Below are 20,382 nucleotides of genomic sequence, written 5' to 3'. Positions count from 1 at the left end.
TATAGTTTTTTAAATTTCTCTATTATTTATTATGTTTTCTTCTTGGGAATCCAATTTCTTAGCAACTTATTACAAGTCAAAAATCGTTTTATGTGGGCACAGAATGTGAGAATAGCCCATTCAACAACCTACCAAATAAGTAATTGCTTTCTTGATTTTTTTATCAATCAAATTCGACTTAGTAATTTCTTTCAATCAAGGCTTTTCATGAAATCAAGGTTATTTAATATATATATATATATATATATATATATATATATATATGTGTGTGTGTGTGTGTTTGCGCACTCGGGCGCATTATATTAAAAAAAAAAAGCCTAACCAAAAGATTTAATTATCTCAATTAGTTTTATTTCTTTCAATCATTTATGCCTTCAATCATTCCTTTAACTAGCATGTCAATCATCCCAAGTAACAGGTGGAAAAAAGCCACCTCTTCCGTACCAATTAGTTTAATTTAATTGAAACAATCATGTACGACATCAATGTATGTTTAATATCTCATATATTTTTTATTTTATTAAATCTCGTATTTATACACTCAATCCTATCTTCTTTTGTGCACAATTTATTTGGTTACTAATTAGGGTCAACTTTTAGGTGTTTTATTTTTGCTAATAACAATTAATCCCCCTTTTTCCATCCACTTTGTTTTTCTTACTTTTTGTACTTATTCTATTTAATTTTTTTTTATGTTTTTATAGTGTAAGTAGGAGGGTTTGAACTCGAGATCTCTCACTTACATTCTCTTTTCTCATACCATCCAACTTATGCCTCCCCTTAATTTTGACATATTATAACTAATATATGTGCCAAAATCTCTTTTGTTTTTGTTGGCAGAAGTGAATTGAACTCTCTTCATCGAGGTATATATGTTCCCTTAATATTGTGCATTTCATTTGTTCTTATACATTTGTACTTGTGATCACTGAACAAATATTGATTCTAATTTAACTATCTATGCTCTCTTTAGTTGACCAGTTTTATAGCATATGTCTTGGTAGGTAATTTTGATTTCTCAATTCTTATTAATATTTCGATAATGAATTGAGTATATAACTATTTTATGTATGTAAATCACATGCATGAGTCATCACTGTCCATCAATGTTCTTAACATCACAAGATGTTTACTCTTTTTTTTTTTTTTCATTTTCAAACCAATTTCTTTTACATCTTCAAAAGTGAAAATTTTTTCTATGACTTTTCATTGCACAAAATGATTTTCAAATTTTAAAAAAAAATCAACAAATTATGTGTAGTCCCGTCAAAGAACTAGTTTGGATAAATAGAATAGAATGCGTCTCCATTCATTCACTGCCTTTTTCTCTTTGCTTTTGTATCTATTGCATTGCTTTGGCCTAATTTTGGTATGTTTGCTTATTATCCTTCCATTATTTCTTTCTTCTTACTATTTATTCTCTTTTATTGCTCTGAGTTACTCTTGAGTTGCATGCGCTCGTAACTTGTTTCCCATTTTTCTTACCCGACCATATACTATCAAGTTTGCATACGTAGTATATATATGCATTTTTTCTTTTCGAATTTATGACCAACGTACCATTTTTTGGTTTAGAGTCTCAAAGGGTTTGGCTCAGGACAGACCTTCGCGAGCTCCTTGTATCTCTTACTTGTTTGATATTTAAACAATCTCATATGAATACATATTCTATGGTCAAGTTTGTCAGAGTTTGTACATGAATAGTAACACGGCACTGATCACCACCCGAAGCCTTTTTAGTTTATTACTGACTTGAGAATAGGAGCAGAATCGAGGGACCAGTCTTGACATCTTGCTTGCTTGCTTGCTATTAGTTTGCAGGCCATCAACTTGGGACCTTAGATTTTCTACTCGTATGATTGGCACTATCTTTGGGAATGATAGTTCTATTCTATGAATTTTGATATACTAGTTATGGCCCATAACACTCGATCAAAATGTGATCTTCTAGCAACCGAAACTGCTCCTCTTGAGGAATAGGTCAGAAATCAGGACAGGGATGCCATAACAAAGATAATTTATTAGGACCAATATTGGAATGTTTGAGGAGTTTGTGAAATACATGAAAGGCAAGCATAAAACAGATGAAGAACCATCTGTCTGGTCTAATCGAAGAACTCGAGAGGAGGATTCCTCTTTCTCAGAGGGTGATCATCACCTGAAGAGAAGAAGAAATAAGAGATCCCCTTTTGAGGGAGCAAATAGAAATAGGCCAGCTTGGCTTATGCAAGACTCCCTGCTCAGGACAGAGCAAGTTAGCAAATAGATGAGGAGGTAGATCCATGCACAGGAAGAGGCATGTGAAACTTGCAAGCTCTCTCTGTTTACTCCTGAAATTGATGATTTTCCCTTCCCTTATAACTTTAATTACCTAGCTCAATTCCTATATATTATAGAACTTTGGACCCCAAACACTACATTTTCACATTCCAAGCGACAATTTGGCTGTATAAATTTCCCGACAAATCAAGTGCCAAACCTTTCCTATGTTTCTATAAGGGAAGTCTCAAATTTGGTTCCAGAACCTATCTCATCTTTTCCTGAGCCAATTTAGAAGTTCATGAATCGCTTCATCTCTTCTTTGCCCTTCATAAAGACCTCGACCCACCTCATAAATATTAAGCAGAAACTAAATGAGTCCTTGAAGTCCTATGTAGCAAGGTTCTTAATGAAAGCATGAAAGACCAGAATTCGAGTGAAAAAGATTATGATTGCTTCATTTATGCACGGATTCAAGACCTTGAAGTTTCATACTCCTATTATTAGTAATGATTTCTTTCAAATGTTTTGAGTTTGGACATTAGCGTGTAAAAACTCCACCTTGTGTAGACTATTGTTAGTAGTGATTTCTTTCAAAAAGATTTGAGGTTGGCCATTAGCATGTAAAAGCTCGACCTTGTGTTTTTAATATAGCCTACCAGGCTAGCTTTTTATAATCCTAGTACTTTATCATCTCTTATAATGAATTCCTTATTAACCTTGACAAACTCATAACAAAGTCCAAGGTGACATTTTTCCATTTCCATTCAAGAGTATGTAAAGATTTTAGTAATTCAATCCGTCTTTAGTGTTTCGCTTTTACTTATTAGCAAACTAGATATTTTCATACAAATTTGGCAATCTCTCTCTTTATTCCACTCCACTAATAGGACTACTTTAAGTCCTTATATATCTTGAGCATACTTAGAACTATGAATCTCTTTCATCAACTCATTTCTAGTCTCTAGACCTTTGGAACATTAATACATTACTATCTTTATGCAATTGAAATTTGGCAATTGTTGAGCTTTTATCTTCCCTTTGATCTTTATCAATTTCAAGTCATTGACTTGACCTACCTTAATTCTTTAATAATTGAAGGTTAAACAATTAACACTGCCTTAACACTGCCTTATGAAACCCTACTTTGGTAAACTTTCTAGTCCATCACTATATGGTGGGACTAACAAAATTCTTGTTGGAAATGGCTTGATACTTCTTGTACACACATGGGATAGTCTTTGCACTTATTCATGTCAACTCAAGTTTAATACTGTTTTTCGTATTCCACGACCATCTCATTACCTTTTATCACTTCGTAAACTTTGTCATGATAATATCATTCTACTAATTTTCAATGCCATGGTTCTTTTGTGAAGAACAATGATGCGACTGCCAAAAATGCGATCCGAGCTGAGCTGCGATGAGCTAAGCGAGCTGGTCAGGGACGAGCTGATGGGAGGAAAGCGAACGAACTGAGCTTAGTCCTAAAATGCGATTCGAGCTGAGCTGTTGCGAGCTGGTCAGGGACGAGCTGATGGGAGGTAAGCAAGCCGACCTGCAAGGGGGACGAACGGCGGGGCTAGTTCCCTGGAGCAGCTCCAACGGTCAAGTCAGTAAGAGCTTGAGAGTAAAGTAACAATGGAAAGTGTTGTTGATGGCGTACCTTGTGTTGCCTTGTAGCGCTGTATTTATAGGCTTGTAGGTAGTAGTTTCCTTATAGGATTAGAAGTCCGGCCAAAGAGAGAGTCCTTCTAGGGCTCCATCGGCTAGTTCCGAAAAGTTTGGAGGCCGCGGCCCACCAGGCCCATCCAGCGGGGAGACGGCAGCCATGCGCGAGCTGGCATCCCTCCTGTCCGAGCTGGTCTGGCCGAACTGACAGGTCATCATGTCCGAACTGACACGTGGCTCCGGTGAATTTGCTCCTCTACAAACAACATGATAGGGACCAATCTTTTCCCTGCTATATAGTATGGTGCCTTGCATCTTATTTCATTTACACTATATTTTTTAACTCCAGTTGCTTTGCTTGCTTAACAATTGCTGCCTCTCGTGTGGCATTATCATCTAGGTCATCCAAATAGAAAACTTTGCCTTTTCTTTAGAAGAGTAAAGCCTTTTAACTTCTCTATCTTTCCATGATTTGAATTACTCATGTCAATAAAAACAATCTAAATGTTTATTGTTTCAACTCTTTCTGTTGCTCCAGTAGATAATTCTCTTCCATTTTTTAACTACAACCTATGTTTTTCTGATTCCGTTTTCCCTTGTCAGAGCCATGATCGTTCTTCATCTTCTAATTCTTAGAGTCAACCGGAACTTGTTACTTCTTTTTCTTCATCTTCTTTACATTTTACTTTTGCATTTATGTCAGATTCTCTTATATATGTCTAAGTCTTCACCTCTCTTATCCCTTGTCTCTGCATCTTCTAGTTATTTTATAGCATCTAATATTAATACACAAATGTCTTCTTAACATCCTACAGTTATCATCTCAAAGTTGGCATCTGCAAGTCCAAAATTCTTCCTTCTCTTATCACCAACAGTTCTATCATCTCAAATAACCTACTATATGAATCCATTTGTTTTTCTCAAGATATCAAAGATCCTCATTGGCGAGCAATCACAGTCGAAGAGTTTAATGTTCTTTTTTTTTTAAAAAAAATGGTACTTATGGTACTTTGTCCTGCAAGGAAGACATGCATATGTAGTAGAAAATTTAAAATTTTTTATTTTTTTAAGCAGATCCATGTGATTAAGAGTATATTAAGAAGATACAATAAAGATCTTCCTAAATTTTGCAACAAGGTTGCATGTAGGTTAAGCTATCTATTCAAAATTGTCCAATCGTATAACCTCCATTGGTAATCTACACAAGTGTTTATGCAAGAACTCCTTAGGTATATTTTTCTGAGTTATGATAATGCTAGATAACTACCAAAATTTATCTCACAAGATGAAGTAATTTGAAGGAAAAAATCCTAGTCTTGTAGACTAGAAAATTTGTCTAAGTAGGGAAGAGAGAGAGAGACAATCTCGTCTCTCTTGGCAGCCAAAATTACCCTTCATTCTTTCTCTAAATTTTCTTTAAAATTTTATGCGCTGCTATGTGAAGATAATGTATTTTGTTAATTTAAACTAAGAGGGTATATATAGTCGAATTGGTTTTCTAATTCTTATAAAAATTGCATTAGCAGTTTTTATAAGAACTTAGATTCCAATTTCTAATACAATTCCTGTTCTAAAAGACTTAAGATCACTTGCAACATAAGATTTTCAATTATAATTTTTCTAAACCCTAAATTTGAATCTTAACTTACAAATTAAACTATAAGTTTCTGAAACTTTTAATTCAAGTTCCTACTTGAACATCTTTTAATTTCACACAATAAATTCTTAATATGTGTGATCCATTTGATTCTCTATTACATTGGCAATAAGTAAAAGTTAGAATTCTTAACGTAAGAGGATAGTTTTAAGTGAGAAGATCACTAATATGCATGCTCTATACAGAGATTTATCATTGACACTCAAATAACCATTTCTATGATAATATCTATTTAGATCAATTTAATGAATTTGATCATCTTATTAAGCATCCACATATTGAGTTTTGATGTTTTTACATCATAGTAAATGAGATCTAGTACTTCCTTTAAAAGGAAAACACATAGTATGTACTAGTTATGCATATTCATAGTGTTCCCTTTATTAATACTATGACTAGAGTTTTTTAAAAAATTCTAATAAATATTTCTCACTGTTATAACACATTATGATTACATTACTCTAGTTATAGTTTTTTCTAAGGATTTTATCTAATTAATATAAAAATGCAACAATTGATAAGATAAAAATATCATTTATTAAACATAAATAGTTAAAATATAATGATAACCTCTAATTTTAGGACATAAATACTAACACATCCTTAATTCTGCCTTTCTACATAGTCATCTTACTGAGAAGGTATATATGAAACAACCCTCAAGTTTCATTGGTACTTAATATACCCATTATATTTATTTCCTTTCCTGCTTCACTTATGGTTTAAAGCAAATCCTACATGCATGGTTTCAACGTTTGAGTTCATATCTTCTTAACTACGGATTTACCTATAGTCAAGCTGATAATTTCATATTTATTCTCCTTTCCTATATTGATGATATCATTCCTACTGGTAGTAGTATCTCATATTTACAAGTTTTCATTGCGTCTATCTCCAAGTTCTTTGCCAAGAAGGACCTTAGTGATTTTTATTAACATATTCATGTTGAACGAATTGTTCCTCCACTTCATTAGTTTTAATTCAAACTTGCTATATTACTAATCAACTTCATCAATTTAACATGCAAGCTTGTAAATTCTTCACTCTTCTTTCTGCCAATTCTACTCTTTCTCTTCATCATAATGATCTTTCCCCAGATTCTAATTCCTATCGAAGTATGATTGGTGTATTTTAATATCATGATTATGCATCTGAAAATTTTTTATGCTATTGATGAGAAGCTCTAATTTTATTCAAACTCCCACTATTGTAAGCATATAGGTTGTACACTAGTACATCGAGTATTTGAGTATCGATCCCACAAGAAAGATTAATCAATTATCGATACTATTCAAATTTCTTTATTATTTAGATTATCAACACATTGGAGAAAAGTAAAACTATGCAAAAAAAAAAAAAAAGTGTGCAAGAAAATAATAATGGAAAGCTCCTCAAATCATGGTATCCTCAATTACTCATGCAAGTACAATTCTCAAATCATTGAACACTATTATCTCAGTTAGCTATGGCATAATTTTTTAATGCTTGTGATACTTGCTTTCGCTGTTGTATCCAAATATTCATGATACCCACTTTTGTTGGTGTACCACACTTATAGCTAATCCATACTTACTTTCATAGTTATAAAACTAAGAGCAAACTGCACAAGATGTCACTAAACTATTGTGTTGTATTGCTTTTGGTCACTAAACTAATTTTTTAGCCAAAAATGTCATCAAACTAGTAAATCTATAATGTTTAGGTCATTCTGTTTATTTATGCTGTCAAGGGAGACAGAAACTCAATTTTTCAAGGACAAATTCATCTATACACTCAATTATTTTAGGGGTAAATTCGTCTTACAGCTTTTTATGTGGTCAAGATTAGGGGTGCTAGCAAGTCAAGATTCGAGCTCAAGAAATAAGTACTCGAGTGCTCGCCGAGCTTAATCGAGCTTTCATATTTTATTTATATTATATTATATATTATATATTTTTAAAAAAAATTATAGATTTATTTCAAAACTCGAGCTCGAATTCGAGTAGCTCGGGCTTGATATTTACTTGAGCTTACTCGAGCTCGAGTTTAGTTTTATTTCATCGCGTCGAGCTCGAGTCCAAATTTTTTTACTCGATCGAGCTCGAGTAGCACAAATTTTGATCGAGCTCGAGCTCGAGTACGGTGCTACTCGAGTTCGACTCGGCTCGATAGCACCTCTAGTCAAGATTGCCTCTCAAACCTTAATCCTCCGAAAGCCTACCTTTGTTTCTCTGAACAAGCTAACCACTGCCTATCCTCTGCGACTCTCCTTCTCCTTCGCTAATCCTAAATGGCTAGCAATAAGTAGCGCTCCCTCGTCGATCCTCATCAATAATCCTTCAACCGAAACCTCAAGTTACCAGACTCCCCACTCAATCTTTGCTCACTTGTTCAACTTGAATCGTGACTATGCTGTTGGATCTCACTCTAACGGCCTCCAAGTTGTTAGTCAACATGGTTCTCAATCTGGACTGAAATTGAAGGGCTTTCATGGCCTCCCAGAGCCTTTAATCCACTCAGCCAGCCTAGCTTTTTGGCTGCAGTTCAGGATGCTTCCACCAGACTTTGTCACCGTGGCTGTAGCCGGGATGTCAACTTGGCTGGATATATATATATATATATATATATATATATATATATTGAGGTTTTGATGGTTAGGGTTTTGCTGAGCTAGTTCGCCAATATACCTGGGGATAGGCAACCATTGTTAGCAATTAGGGACCTTTGTGATTCGTATTTGAATCTTTTCAAGAATACAATCCGTCCGATCTTTGATACCCTGGTATCAGTCCATTGTTGACTTTTTCTATTTTGGGGACACCCAGCTCCATTTTGAAAAGCATCAAAGGTTTTGAAGTGAGTGGATCATCAATCTAAGCTGTGTTTGTATCTATGGTTAGGTATTAAGGACCGTTAGTACTGTCAATTTTGTAACTTTAGGAGAAACTATACGATGTTTATGACTAGTAGCTTGTTGGTCTCTAGTTTATGTACAAGAGTCTACTTTTGGTCTATCTAACAATATAAATTTGAAATGTGCCATTATGAAAAAAAAAAACAATATAAATTTGAATTTGTGCAATTCATTTTTTTTTTTTTTTTTGTGGAAGCAAGCTCGCACAAAAAGCTGTATAGATGAATTTGCCCCTGAAAAATTGAGCTTCCGTCTCTCTTGACGGCATAAATAGACGGAATGATCTAGACATTACAAATTTACTAGTTCGGTGATATTTTTGGCAAAGAAATTAGTTTAGTGACCAAAAGTGGCACATTATAATAGTTTAGCGATATTTCGCGCAATTTGCTTTAAAACTAAGCATAGGCTCTTTTGTTTTTATGAAATTATATGGAATAAGTCACAAAAGTTACAAATATGCACATCTACTTTCGTGAATGTACTCTTTAAGTTCAGAACTTCCTTGAACTAATATTAAATCCCAAGTTTTATTGATAATTCAATATCTTCAGATAATCATAATTGATGACCATTTAGTTATAATTAATATAAGAAAAGTGCTAAATAACTTGTTCAAGATAATAGCATCAAATAATTAAGAAAATATCACATAATAATCATAGATAATTCATCCAAACCCAAGATATGAAACATAACAAAACACAAAAGGAAATAATAACTTTGTATTACAACTAGGCATTTGAATTCAAATACAAGAAATAGAGAGTTGAAAAATTAAAAACCCCTTGTCACTAATGAGTCTTCAAGCTCTTTTCTTCAATTTTCATCTTCATCCAAGCTTGGTTGTATATAAAATGACTAACAAGTGCAAACAAACTTAATCTAACCTAAGAAACTAGGAATTTTTCTGGTTTAGGTCTACATTTTTGTAATTTTGTCTTCCCTTTCAAACCTCCAAAGCTGCTTTGTTTCGTCCATGGTGTCCTCTCTATAGGAAGAAGAAAGGTTGAAAAGTTGTGCAATTGCGAGCTTGCAACCATCCAAAATTTGCAGACGGATTGTGTCCTCAGTTTGGCCGGATTGTGTTGCTCCATTTTTGTTCTTCTGAGGTTGTGTTCTACCTTGAATTCAGCCTTAGAATCCGCAGATGCACAAGAGAATCTATGGATGGATTGCCTTTCTCTGCATCACTTTGATTCGAATCTTGTTTTACTTCTGCCACCGAGTTGATGTGCAAATACTTCAATGAAGAACTTTGAATCAACTCTTATGCAAAACACAAAAGTTTTAATCCATTGAATTAGCTTTCCAATAGACCAAGAATCAAGTCATTTGGAGGTATAAGTGTTGAGTTATGCCCAACATACTCCTAACTGGTCAGAAAACAAAATACATCAATTTTGTGGATCTCTTTTTTTTTTCTTTATTGCACTTCATTTATTCTTCAATTGCACTTCATGTACTCTTGAAATCACTTCATATCATCAAAAATCATCCAAATATCTTCTCACTTAATTCCAATTGATGATTGAATCATTAAAAACTATAAAACATGAAATTTTTACCACCTTAGCTCTGAAGAAATGCAATTTTCCTCACTTTAGCCGCCAATTGTAAAATTCAACTAAAATCCTAATTATTTGACTTGAACTTAAATAAAAACACAGTAAAACACACATAACAAATCATAGAAAAATATGCAAAACAAGCAATCATTAGCTATTAATCTTGTCAATCAATTTATGCGTTCTCCCTAACAATTCCTCTAACTGGACCCTAGCTGTTTGAACTTCCCCTTTTTCTAATAAAGTACATTAAGAATTAAATGTGTACATGCATTTGTATATACTTTCATGTACACATTATAAAATTAGCATATCCAGTGATCATCTTCATTTAGTCACAAGTGCTCTATATCTTTTTAGTGTTATTAAAATTTTGTGATTTTTTTTTATAAAACTTGTATTTTTGTAATCTATTAACAAATTTTCATTCATTTTATAAAGCATTAGGGACCAATTTGGTCAACTTATATTCTGTAATGACTACATTTGTTTAGATTGAAACATTAAGGACCAATTTCGTTGAAATTAAATATTTTGTAGATTACATTTATTTTGGCTGAAACATTAAGAACTAATTACATCTAACTCTCCAAATTTTGAGGACTAAAAGTGTACTTTTTTTTCCCATATTTTGACCAAGGTTAGTTAATTAAACAGTAAAATTAGGATAAAAGTGTAATTACAAAAGCCTCATAGGAATTAGCTGCAATCATCAAATACCCGCATAGAAAAGCCCCAGAAGCAAAATTTTGAAGGCCTTTGACAAAACCCGTATTATCAACTAATCAATTAGTGCCAACTATCAACCGCCGAGCACAAGTGCCTGCTCCGCATTTGCTGGTAAAATAGAATAGAAGGCGTTCACCTAATACAAAGGATGGCGATGTTTTTCAATTACGTGTTGAAAGAGTTTTTTAATATGATTACTGTGTTGTGCTTGACAAGATGACGAAAATTACAAGGATTGCTAAAGGGAGGGAGCCGAAGGATAGTTTGAGCAAACTTTCCAACCTGTAAGAGCATTTCTGGCATGAAAAAGAAAATTATAGGCAAGGCAAACATTGGGATGGATCATCATCTTAGAAAAGCAGCAGACACACATTGACTGATTACCTTGAAAATTTTCTCCTCCCCGTGCACGAGTTTTGCCTTAATTAAATACAGGAAAATGCTGACGTTAATATGAACTATTAAGAAAAAACGAGCAAACTTGACTTCTGTTCATACTGAACACAATGAACAACCATCGCGAAGAAGCTGCAACAAGCATAGTTAGCAATTAGCATCTTCAATTGTCAACAACCAGATGATCACATACCAATTACGATGACTTTTATCATTACTCTCCCTTCGCTATTCAACTAGACTCTTCTTGCCTACAGTCTCCTTTTCCTCCTTTACAATTGACTGCTCGTATTCCCAAATCTAACCGGTTTAGAAAAGTATGAGTTCTGAGAGTTTCAAACTACAAAGTGCCTTAGATACCCCGAGTCAATCACAAGTACATTTCACAATTAATATATCACTGCTCGCTTCATTATTCAACAGACACCAAAACAAGTCGTCTAATCTTCAGCAACAATAGAGGACCACGTCCAGAATATCCAAAGCATTTTAAGTGCTACACAGAATTTAATGTCACAAAAAGGTTTTTACCCCTATTCAGATAAGTCGATGCCCTGCACCCAACGAGCTTAGGTCCAACAGGATATACATATGGCAAAACTGAGGTACAACAGTTACTACCTTAGCATTAAAAAAGTTCCTCATGCATGTCTAGAAGCGTCATCATGCAACTGTGTGGATCTTATATTGGGCTCCTCCTGACCAAAAAAAAAAAAAATTTACAAGAGGAGGAGGAAAAGTAAGTATCTCATACATACAGTAGATATTAGATATCCCACAATATTTTCATGACATTTTTCTAGCACTGACCCGAATGCCATATGTGAAACTTGAAGCACGGAGGAAGTCCATCTGCCCCTGCAAGCACAGATGCTAAATGTAATTCCAAGTTCAGGTTATATAAGCAAAAACATTGAGAACAAGAAAAAACACATACCAGCCCATGTATGGTTGGCTGACTTCCATAATAGCTGTCATGCGAAGGTGCTATAGAATTTAACTGTCCCTGCAGAATAAAACCAGAATGAATACAATTTATACTTTATACCTTCAACAGCAATCCTAATGTAAACCAGTTATAATGACAATAACATACTAGCCCCTGAATGGTCTGCTGGCTTGCATAGTAATTTTCTCGAGTAGGAGCCATTAAGTTCAGCTGTACCTGCCGAAAAGACAATCTACCAACTTAGAAAAGCACAACTACCATTCTACTAACACATACCAAAGCACATTATATTTATATCATACCATTCCTTGAACACCCTGTTGATGGCCAAAATAGCCATCAAGATTAACTGGTCTTGAGCTTAACTTCTCCTACAAAATTAGACAAATAATCAACATATCAGATGCAAAGTAGCAATTACGAAAGTATTAAACTTAGGTGCATTGTCACTGTGAAAAAATCTTTAGATGAGTGGACCTAGATCTTCACCGCATGGACAACAACAACTCAAAAGAACTTCAAACATGCTTAGAGCTAAGCATCTGGACCCCCTTGTCTAAAAATTTTTCAACGCTGCTAGTGATTTAAGATTTATCATCTAAAAAAATAGAATGATCAATGTAGTTTCATGGAGACAGTATTTTGGAATGTCCTCGATGATTAAACCAATAGACAGAAAGAAATGGCCAATTAATATAGCAGTCCAACAAGATTCTAGAGAACAAACCAATGGTTGCAAGCCATCTGATGCCCCAACAGTCATGATGTCAGAATCCGAGTTTACCTGCAATCCAGGTATCACATTTTATATTGATTCTACAAATTAAAGAAAATAGATTACTGAGCATCCAAAATGTACCTTCCTTTTCTTGGTTGTACTATTCTTTTTATTTGTCTTATTTGTCTTGCCCATGCTTCTACTTTGCTCATCTTCTTCAATGCAGAGAAGTCCAGGTGTGGTTGATGTTCCGGCATCTGCAATATTTTTATTAGAGTTGTTTACACTAACACAGTTCCCAAAAGCATCATCAAGTGCACGGAGCGCAAAGTTGTAACTCTCTTGGGATAGTGAGCCTTCTTCAATCAGCTTCATAGCCCGTTGGTAAAGTTCATTGTATCGTTGCACCCTTGATTGCAACTGTTCAGACCCCTCTCCTACTGAATACCTACTTTTGGCATCTTTCATCCACCGTTTCAATATATATTGGGATGGAATGGTGGAAATCCCACAAATTTGAAGAACAATCATTGCATGCCTACAAAGAAAACCTTTATATTCGAACAAATGGCATACACAAGATACTTCAGACTTTAATTCATTTAAAGTAACAAAGAACTCCTGATTTTTTTCAAAATCTTCAACCCTGAAAGTAATGGTCATCTCCTCTTGCCTCTCTCTTTTAGGAATACAAGCAACTGCTCCTAGGACCTCAACTTGAAATTTCTTAAACACAGCATGGGTGTAAATGCTGGCTACATGCTTCTCAAATGGGGATGGAGACTTCAATGCAGGTTGCTTGTTCCATGTATCAGAATCTGCTTTTGCTTCTTCTTCATATCTGTCCTGCAAAATTGCATCATACTGTTTGACAAACTCTTGCACAGTAGTCTTCTTGTGCAAATATTTGTCAAAGAAACTATTCACGCTCTCTGATCGCTGAACAGTAGACATTCCAGCCAAAAATGCATTCGTCAAAAACAGGGGCACCCATTTAGTGCGATCTGCATATAAAGACTGCACCAATTCATTTTCTTTAAGCTCAAATCTATCAACCAACTTCAACCATCTTTTCTCAAACTCCTCTTCCATCCATGACCTATAAATGCATTTTTCAAACTTCACCATGAATTTCTCATTTTGTTTAATGACATGGCTAAGTGTTTCAGTTACCTTTCCAACTATATGCCAGAGAAAAAAGTAATGGTAAGCTGAAGGAAAAACCTCTGACACAACGGACTTCAAGACCATGTCTTGATCAGTAATAATCAATTTTGGGGGTTGACCACCCATCGCCTTTAACCATGTTCTCATTACCCAAGAATAAGTAGTATCACTTTCATCAGATACTAAAGCACATCCAAGTAGCATGAACTGATAGTGTTGATTGACCCCCACAAAAAGAGCCAGAGGCATCTTATACTTGCTTCGAACATAGGTAGTATCAAAAGCAACCACATCACTGAAATTAGCATAGTCATACCTACTTTTGGCATCAACCCAGAAGAAATTCTTAAGACGCTGATCTTCACTTATCTCAACTGCATAAAAGAAGTTGGAATTTGTGCTCTGCATTTGATTGAAAAATTCTAGCAAACAGCTTGCATCTCCTACTTCAATTGCTTGATTCCGGCTTTTCTCAAAGGGACTTCTTGAGTCACTTTTGAGGCCAACCAAATTTTTGTACTCAGCAAATTGTCTTGCCATTGCAGCATACATCTTTCGTGTCTGTTCACTCACAGCCTGGGCAGGCAGAAGCTCATGGTTATGCTCTTTCTCAAATCTATGTATAATCCATTTTGCATCAGGTCTTCTCTTAACATGCATGCTTGCTTTGCAATCTGTCTTGGCACATGCTCTTCGACCTGTGGCATTTTCAGAATCCTGCCGGTTCCCTTGTCTACTGCGCGGGCGATTTACAGATTTCTCATATTCACGTTTGGTTCCATACCTGGAACATGCAAACTTAGCATCAATGAATTCCCTGGATGTCTTGGAACGTCTGCTGTTCTGTATAGCAGTATTAAATCCTGTAGATCTGGCATATTCTTGATAGAAGGCATATGCTTCTGCAAGTGATTCAAATTCCATTCCAGCGAGGGGCTCAAGCAAGATATCCTCTTTCGATTCCACAAAGTCTCCCACAGGAATAATCATGCCCCCTCCATTTTGTGCATGTAATTTATCCTCGATATCCACCATGTTTCCACTCACACCATCTTCGTTATGAGGTTTCTCTTCTTCACCATCAAGCATATGAGCAAGTCCATTTGACTCTTCATCCTCCTTATCATGTTCTTCAGAAGGTAATCTAAGGTCTATATCCATGGCACACCCTGTTTTCCCAGTCAATAATAGTACTATTTATACATACCTGAACAGAGAAACATACACATAAGCGAGAGCAAATAGAGGCTATTCAAAAATTACAGGAAATCAACTTTTTTAAAATCAATCACCAAAAGCAAGTTTCATGCTCATGTGTAGACTTTTTTTTTTGGCTAGCTTCCAAAGGGAGGAAACAAATAATGCAGCATATAATTATGACTAGCATAACCATTCAATAATTTAAAATGTTATCGAGATATTAGAACGGAAGAGTTAACTAAGTTATAGTACACTGCAGAAACTCAGTATCAAGAAAAAAAATCTTTTATTTCTCCTGCAGCTATTGTCGCAAGCAGTTCCTTATTCCTCAGTCAGGAAGAAAATTAGCTTAGAAGTTAAGGCCATTGACAATATGTGTCACTTTCCAAGAATCTTACTTTTATTGTTCTGGATTGAGTCTGTAAAGCTCAAGATTCATACTTCGTATGATATTAAAAAAAAAAAAAAAAAAAAAGCTTCTGAATTTGGAACAGGAAACAAAATGACATGTTGTAAGCCGTTTCCACCAAAGTACTTTAGAGGAAAAGCCGACCCCATAACATTCTGGCTGAAATCTTAACTCGTACATCCGTCTAACAACCCAAGTGCTCCAATTTTGCAACGTTCAAAGCCCAAGCATTTTGAAAAGATTTCCAACTCCAATCCCCACTTATAATAGCCACAGATGGTCTTCCTCTCCCAAACATCTGGCTAAGACCCAAATCCAAAATTCAATAAAAAAGAATAACAGAGTAATAAGATCAAGACAAGATAACAACTCAGCAAACTCTACCAAACAACATAAGATACCATTTTCCAGTTTGTCGTGCTTATCATAGATAACACATTTTGAGTTCATTTCCAGGAAAATATAATTATATACATGCATGAAACAGATTATTGTCCAAAAACCAACATAAGAAAACATGTTCGCAGTCACCGATGGTTTCTAATTTCTGTCTCATTCATCTGCTTTCCCCCCTCCATTTAGCTTTTTCTTTTGTGTCATCTTTCCTTTCTCTTTCCTCCTTTTCTTTTTTTACTTTTTCCATTACTCTTTCTTTCATCTAGATTCTCCTCTAGTGAAAGCTTCATAGGACTAATTTAACTAGTTTCCTTCTGTCCTGAAATTACAATTGACACCATTTAGTGCCTCATTATACAATATGGAAAGCTGCCTTTTAGAAAAGAAGTGAATGTTTGTCAAAGCAGGGCTGCTAAAGGAGCAACAAGTGTGAAGGAACTGGAGAATGGGAGGAGGGTGGTCCAACTGACAAGCGCATGGGGGCGACAGGCTGGGGACAGAGAACGGTGAGGCAGGAGAGAAAACTCAGAAAACAAAAATAAGGGAAGAAGAGGTGAGTTTCACGTGGAGGGAATGGGGGTGACTTTTGGTTGGAGTTATAAACAAGGAATTTGGATTGTGGAGGCAGAGAGCAAATGCAAGGAAGAGGGAATTGAGAGGAAGGAGACATTAAGGAAAAGTTTTGAGGATGGGGGATGGCAGAGCATGGCTAGGAAGGAAAGGGAATGGAGAATACGGAGAGAAGGTGGTTAAAAGATAACTGCACTTTTGTTTCCATTACGACACAAGGATGAAATCTCATTAATTTGCACTATCTGCATGCACAAAAGACGGAAACACCTATTTTCCATTTAAAGTTTCGGTCTATGCATTGCAAACATTTTTCATAAGTATAAAAGATAAACAGCAATCAAACAATGTCCCCCTCCCCCCTTCCCCAACAACAATTTCACATTTTGCAAACGAGAACACCATAACAGACAATGACTGTGTGACCAAACAACACCTAAGCATTTGGTTTCTTAAGAACATCCTGCACTAGTCGAGGTGCAAAGTAGTTCTATTAGCTCTTCTCCTGACAACCCAATAAAATAGATCGTGGCCACACTTTTGACACACACAAGCATAAGAATTGGGTATGCACAGGTATCACAAAACTTAATACATTTTCATACATCCAATTTCTAAATATGGAATTAGATAAAACTATATCTTTAATCTTGAATAAAAGTTTAATAAGAAAAATTTAGCTTTTTCCATTGACCAAACAAGAAAATATACAGCCTTCATTAAGAAATAAGCTCTCCCTTACACAGAAAGTGCCAGCACCTAATCCACTTGGAAATTAACTCTGCCAAACAAATGTTTCTAACATTTAATCAATATATTTAATAGTATTATGAAGGCTAATTGAATATATAAAGCCAACTACATGAAGAAATCCATATCAAAAGGCAAAAAACCATTTTGCATCTGATGTTATCATTGCACCAAATTGCCATCTAGATGATAAGATCTCTGAAATTCCTTGCAGATCTTAGAGAATGACGAACTTCTATTGTGTATTAAGTGGCTGTCACATCCACCACAGGTAGCACAAAAATCTACAGTTGGATGGGGCAGAAAGCTATCCCTTGCACATAGTAGTATGAAATTTGCATCTGATTCTGACATAACTATAGAAAATGGACAACTATCTAGTCCCACAAATTATCTGAATCAGAATTCCCAGCACCTTCAAATTATCTGAAAATTTTAGATAGTATAGTGATATTTGTCATGAAGAAAAAGTAGAAAGAAAAAGGGACTTGGATAGACTCCAGTTTGACAACTTAAAGTCCCCACGAAATAAAAGCTATTCTTTAAATGTATAGAAAGAAAGACAGCAAGGGGTAAAAAATAAAAAATAAAAATGTTGTCAACAGATAACCTAAAACCCAAGAAACCCGAAGATATTGATCCAGTTCAAGCCTCTATAGTCTGTGGATTTCCAAAATCAAATTGCTTGTTCATCTTGTTCCTTCTTGCAAGAAACCAATAATAGAAGAGAATACAGTTGCCAATAAGACAAATGCAATGAACTTTTCTAGGAAGCAAATGATTCTGCCAGTTTTGGAAATTTACAAAACTTGAAGAGGCCCTCGAACATCACAAGTTGTGCTCATCTTAATGGAAGAAAAGAAAGAAAGAAAGAGAGAATGAAAACGGTGAGTTGATAAGATAATAATTCCTGATTAATCAACCAAGTAACCGAAACTGGAAATATAAGTGCAGACAGAATCCGAGACGCAATCAATTCAAGATAGAATGTAGTCAAAGTCCCCACACTGAAGCATGTGCTTTTGGTAGTAGAATGCATCAGATGTCAACTGCTCACATCGTAACTTTAGTAATAAGCTAGCAAGATTCCAAACCAATCCATAGTTTGAAACGAGCTACTTAAAAGATACAGGACATGGATAATTCCCCATAGACTACCATTTAATGTCTCAAACGAGACCATGCTTAGGCTAAAAGCTGCGTGCAATGTCCACAGAATATAACATGGATGCCGGTATGGGATCTGCGTGATATGTTGTTAAACACCAGTGAGGTATTTTGACTTGAGATGAGGCAAAGTATTCTTCTGAGACATCATATTGACAGCTCATTTTAAGTATATACCATCCAAGTTCGCGTGTCTAAACTCTTGGCAGTGTATATCAGCGAAAACTTAGACCATCATATTGATTGAAATGAACTCAGATTTTGAAATTCTTTATTTTGGATTGAAGTGGTTCTTGGAAAAAGAAAATATCAAAGTATTGCAAAAGTAGCTGGGGGGGGGGGGGGGGGGCGCTATGAAGGTCTGAGTTAAGGTACGGTGCAAGAAAAGGAATGAAAATACAGAGATTGATCATTCCAGCCACATCCACAAGTAAATAGTAGCGAAAGATATAAGAGCCAATCGCAGCACCAGTGATAAGCTGACACAGACACTAGATTAAAATGTTGACTGCAGGTTCTATCCGAGTTTTTATGTGATTCGGGTGATGTTCACAAGCAGAAATGAAATGAATAGAGAACGTTTACGTGAAGCTGCTGCAGTTTCTCCTGGTTTAGGCACAACATAACTCCTCCAGATTTTGCTAACAATTGAAAAAAAAAAAACCACGGCGGTGGAAGCATGATTCTTCCACCGCTAACAATATCCATAGTCCTTTCCTTTTTTTTTTTTTTTGCTTAATTAAAAAACAATATTCATAGGGCTAATGGAGCGAGCTTAATTAGACTAATTAACTAGTACTATAAACAAATATATAAGAGTGGACTGGAGGCTGTGCAGTAGAAGGAGTATAATTATAGTAGCAAAATTCCACCAACAGAGGGAGCAAGCATAGAATGATAAAGACATGTTAGGCATCAATCCTCATTCGGTCATGGAAATAAGTAACTACTTAGTTTATATTATTAGCGGTAGACAAATAACCACGGTTTCGGAGTATTATGGTCGGGAGAGGGGCGGAGGAGGAGGAGGAGGAGGAGGAGGACGGCGGAAAGGGAGCAGGGAGAATTGAGAAGAAAAGGGCTATGAGGGGGGGTCGGTGGAGTCGGGGTGTGGGAGTGAGGAATGAGTTAGAGAGTAGTAGCTACCTACCGGTTTGTTATACTCGACGCTCCAGAGAGAGAGAGAGAGAGATTGAATCTGCGCAAAAGAAAAAAAAAACTGCAAATCCACGCGAGGGGTCTGGGCGTGGACTGCTGCTTTCCCTCGCTTCTTATTCTTCTACCACTGCCGCTACTACTACTCGCTTGAGATGAGAGGTGAGGGAAAGAGAGCGTATGAGAAGGAGTTTTATGTTGATCTGGTAAATTAGGGCACGGAGTCGTTTGGATCGGGGATTATCTCCGTCTCCTTCACTCGCCTACATCCCTCACGCCCAGCACCCCCATCACGCATCTTACTACCCTACTACCCATGTTCATTCCAACGTGCAGCGCGTGTTTCTTTTCTTTTATTTATAGTATATACGTTCTCTGCTGTCCCCTCCTCCAGTCCATCTGCTTTTCCAACCCACGCTCCGCGACTTTCCTTGCTCTCTACTTCTGCTACTTTGGCATAAATTAAAACAACATAAAAATCTTTTCTTTTTATTTATTTATTTTATTTATAGAAAAAAGGTGAGTTTTGTTTGGAAATTTTTTTTATTTATTTTATATATAGAAATAAGATGAGTTGTATTTAGACGTTTTGGATTGTTTTTGAAAATTTTATGAATTCTAAGGGCTTAATAGGTATATCAATTAAAATTTTGATTTAAAAAATTATTTTTCATGTCAAGCAACATCAAACTAGTTAATTTAAATGATTTTTGTCAACTTTTCACATT

At 35.6% G+C, this 20,382-nt stretch overlaps 1 protein-coding gene and 1 pseudogene across 7 annotated transcripts; one reads left to right on the top strand and one right to left on the bottom strand.

Moving 5' to 3' along the window:
• Positions 1-2,038: 2,038 nt before the first annotated feature.
• LOC113688353 (ylmG homolog protein 1-1, chloroplastic-like) lies at positions 2,039-8,648 on the top strand (annotated as a pseudogene).
• Positions 8,649-11,539: 2,891 nt separating this feature from the next.
• LOC140003936 (protein FAR-RED ELONGATED HYPOCOTYL 3-like) lies at positions 11,540-20,069 on the bottom strand. Of its 7 annotated transcripts, none has more exons than XM_027206068.2 (9): positions 19,650-20,069; positions 15,761-15,918; positions 12,982-15,214; positions 12,850-12,906; positions 12,425-12,493; positions 12,270-12,332; positions 12,111-12,179; positions 11,984-12,031; positions 11,540-11,871 (listed from the first exon to the last, which is right to left on the bottom strand). In XM_027206068.2, exons 3-9 carry the CDS (start codon positions 15,166-15,168, stop codon positions 11,815-11,817), a joined length of 2,550 nt encoding a protein of 849 aa, XP_027061869.2. In that variant the 5' UTR covers positions 15,169-15,214; positions 15,761-15,918; positions 19,650-20,069; the 3' UTR covers positions 11,540-11,814. The 7 variants fall into 7 exon arrangements, with proteins under 7 accessions (XP_027061869.2, XP_071904305.1, XP_071904307.1 ...); XM_072048204.1 differs by having other exon boundaries at positions 12,270-12,338; positions 19,650-20,066; XM_072048206.1 differs by having other exon boundaries at positions 12,270-12,338; positions 15,789-15,918; positions 19,650-20,066.
• Positions 20,070-20,382: the final 313 nt, after the last annotated feature.

The sequence above is a fragment of the Coffea arabica genome, chromosome 5e (genome assembly GCF_036785885.1).
Source record: "Coffea arabica cultivar ET-39 chromosome 5e, Coffea Arabica ET-39 HiFi, whole genome shotgun sequence".
Taxonomy (NCBI): domain Eukaryota; kingdom Viridiplantae; phylum Streptophyta; class Magnoliopsida; order Gentianales; family Rubiaceae; genus Coffea; species Coffea arabica.
Note: the sequence above shows the minus strand (reverse complement) of the source record. Positions and strands in the feature narration are given on the sequence as shown.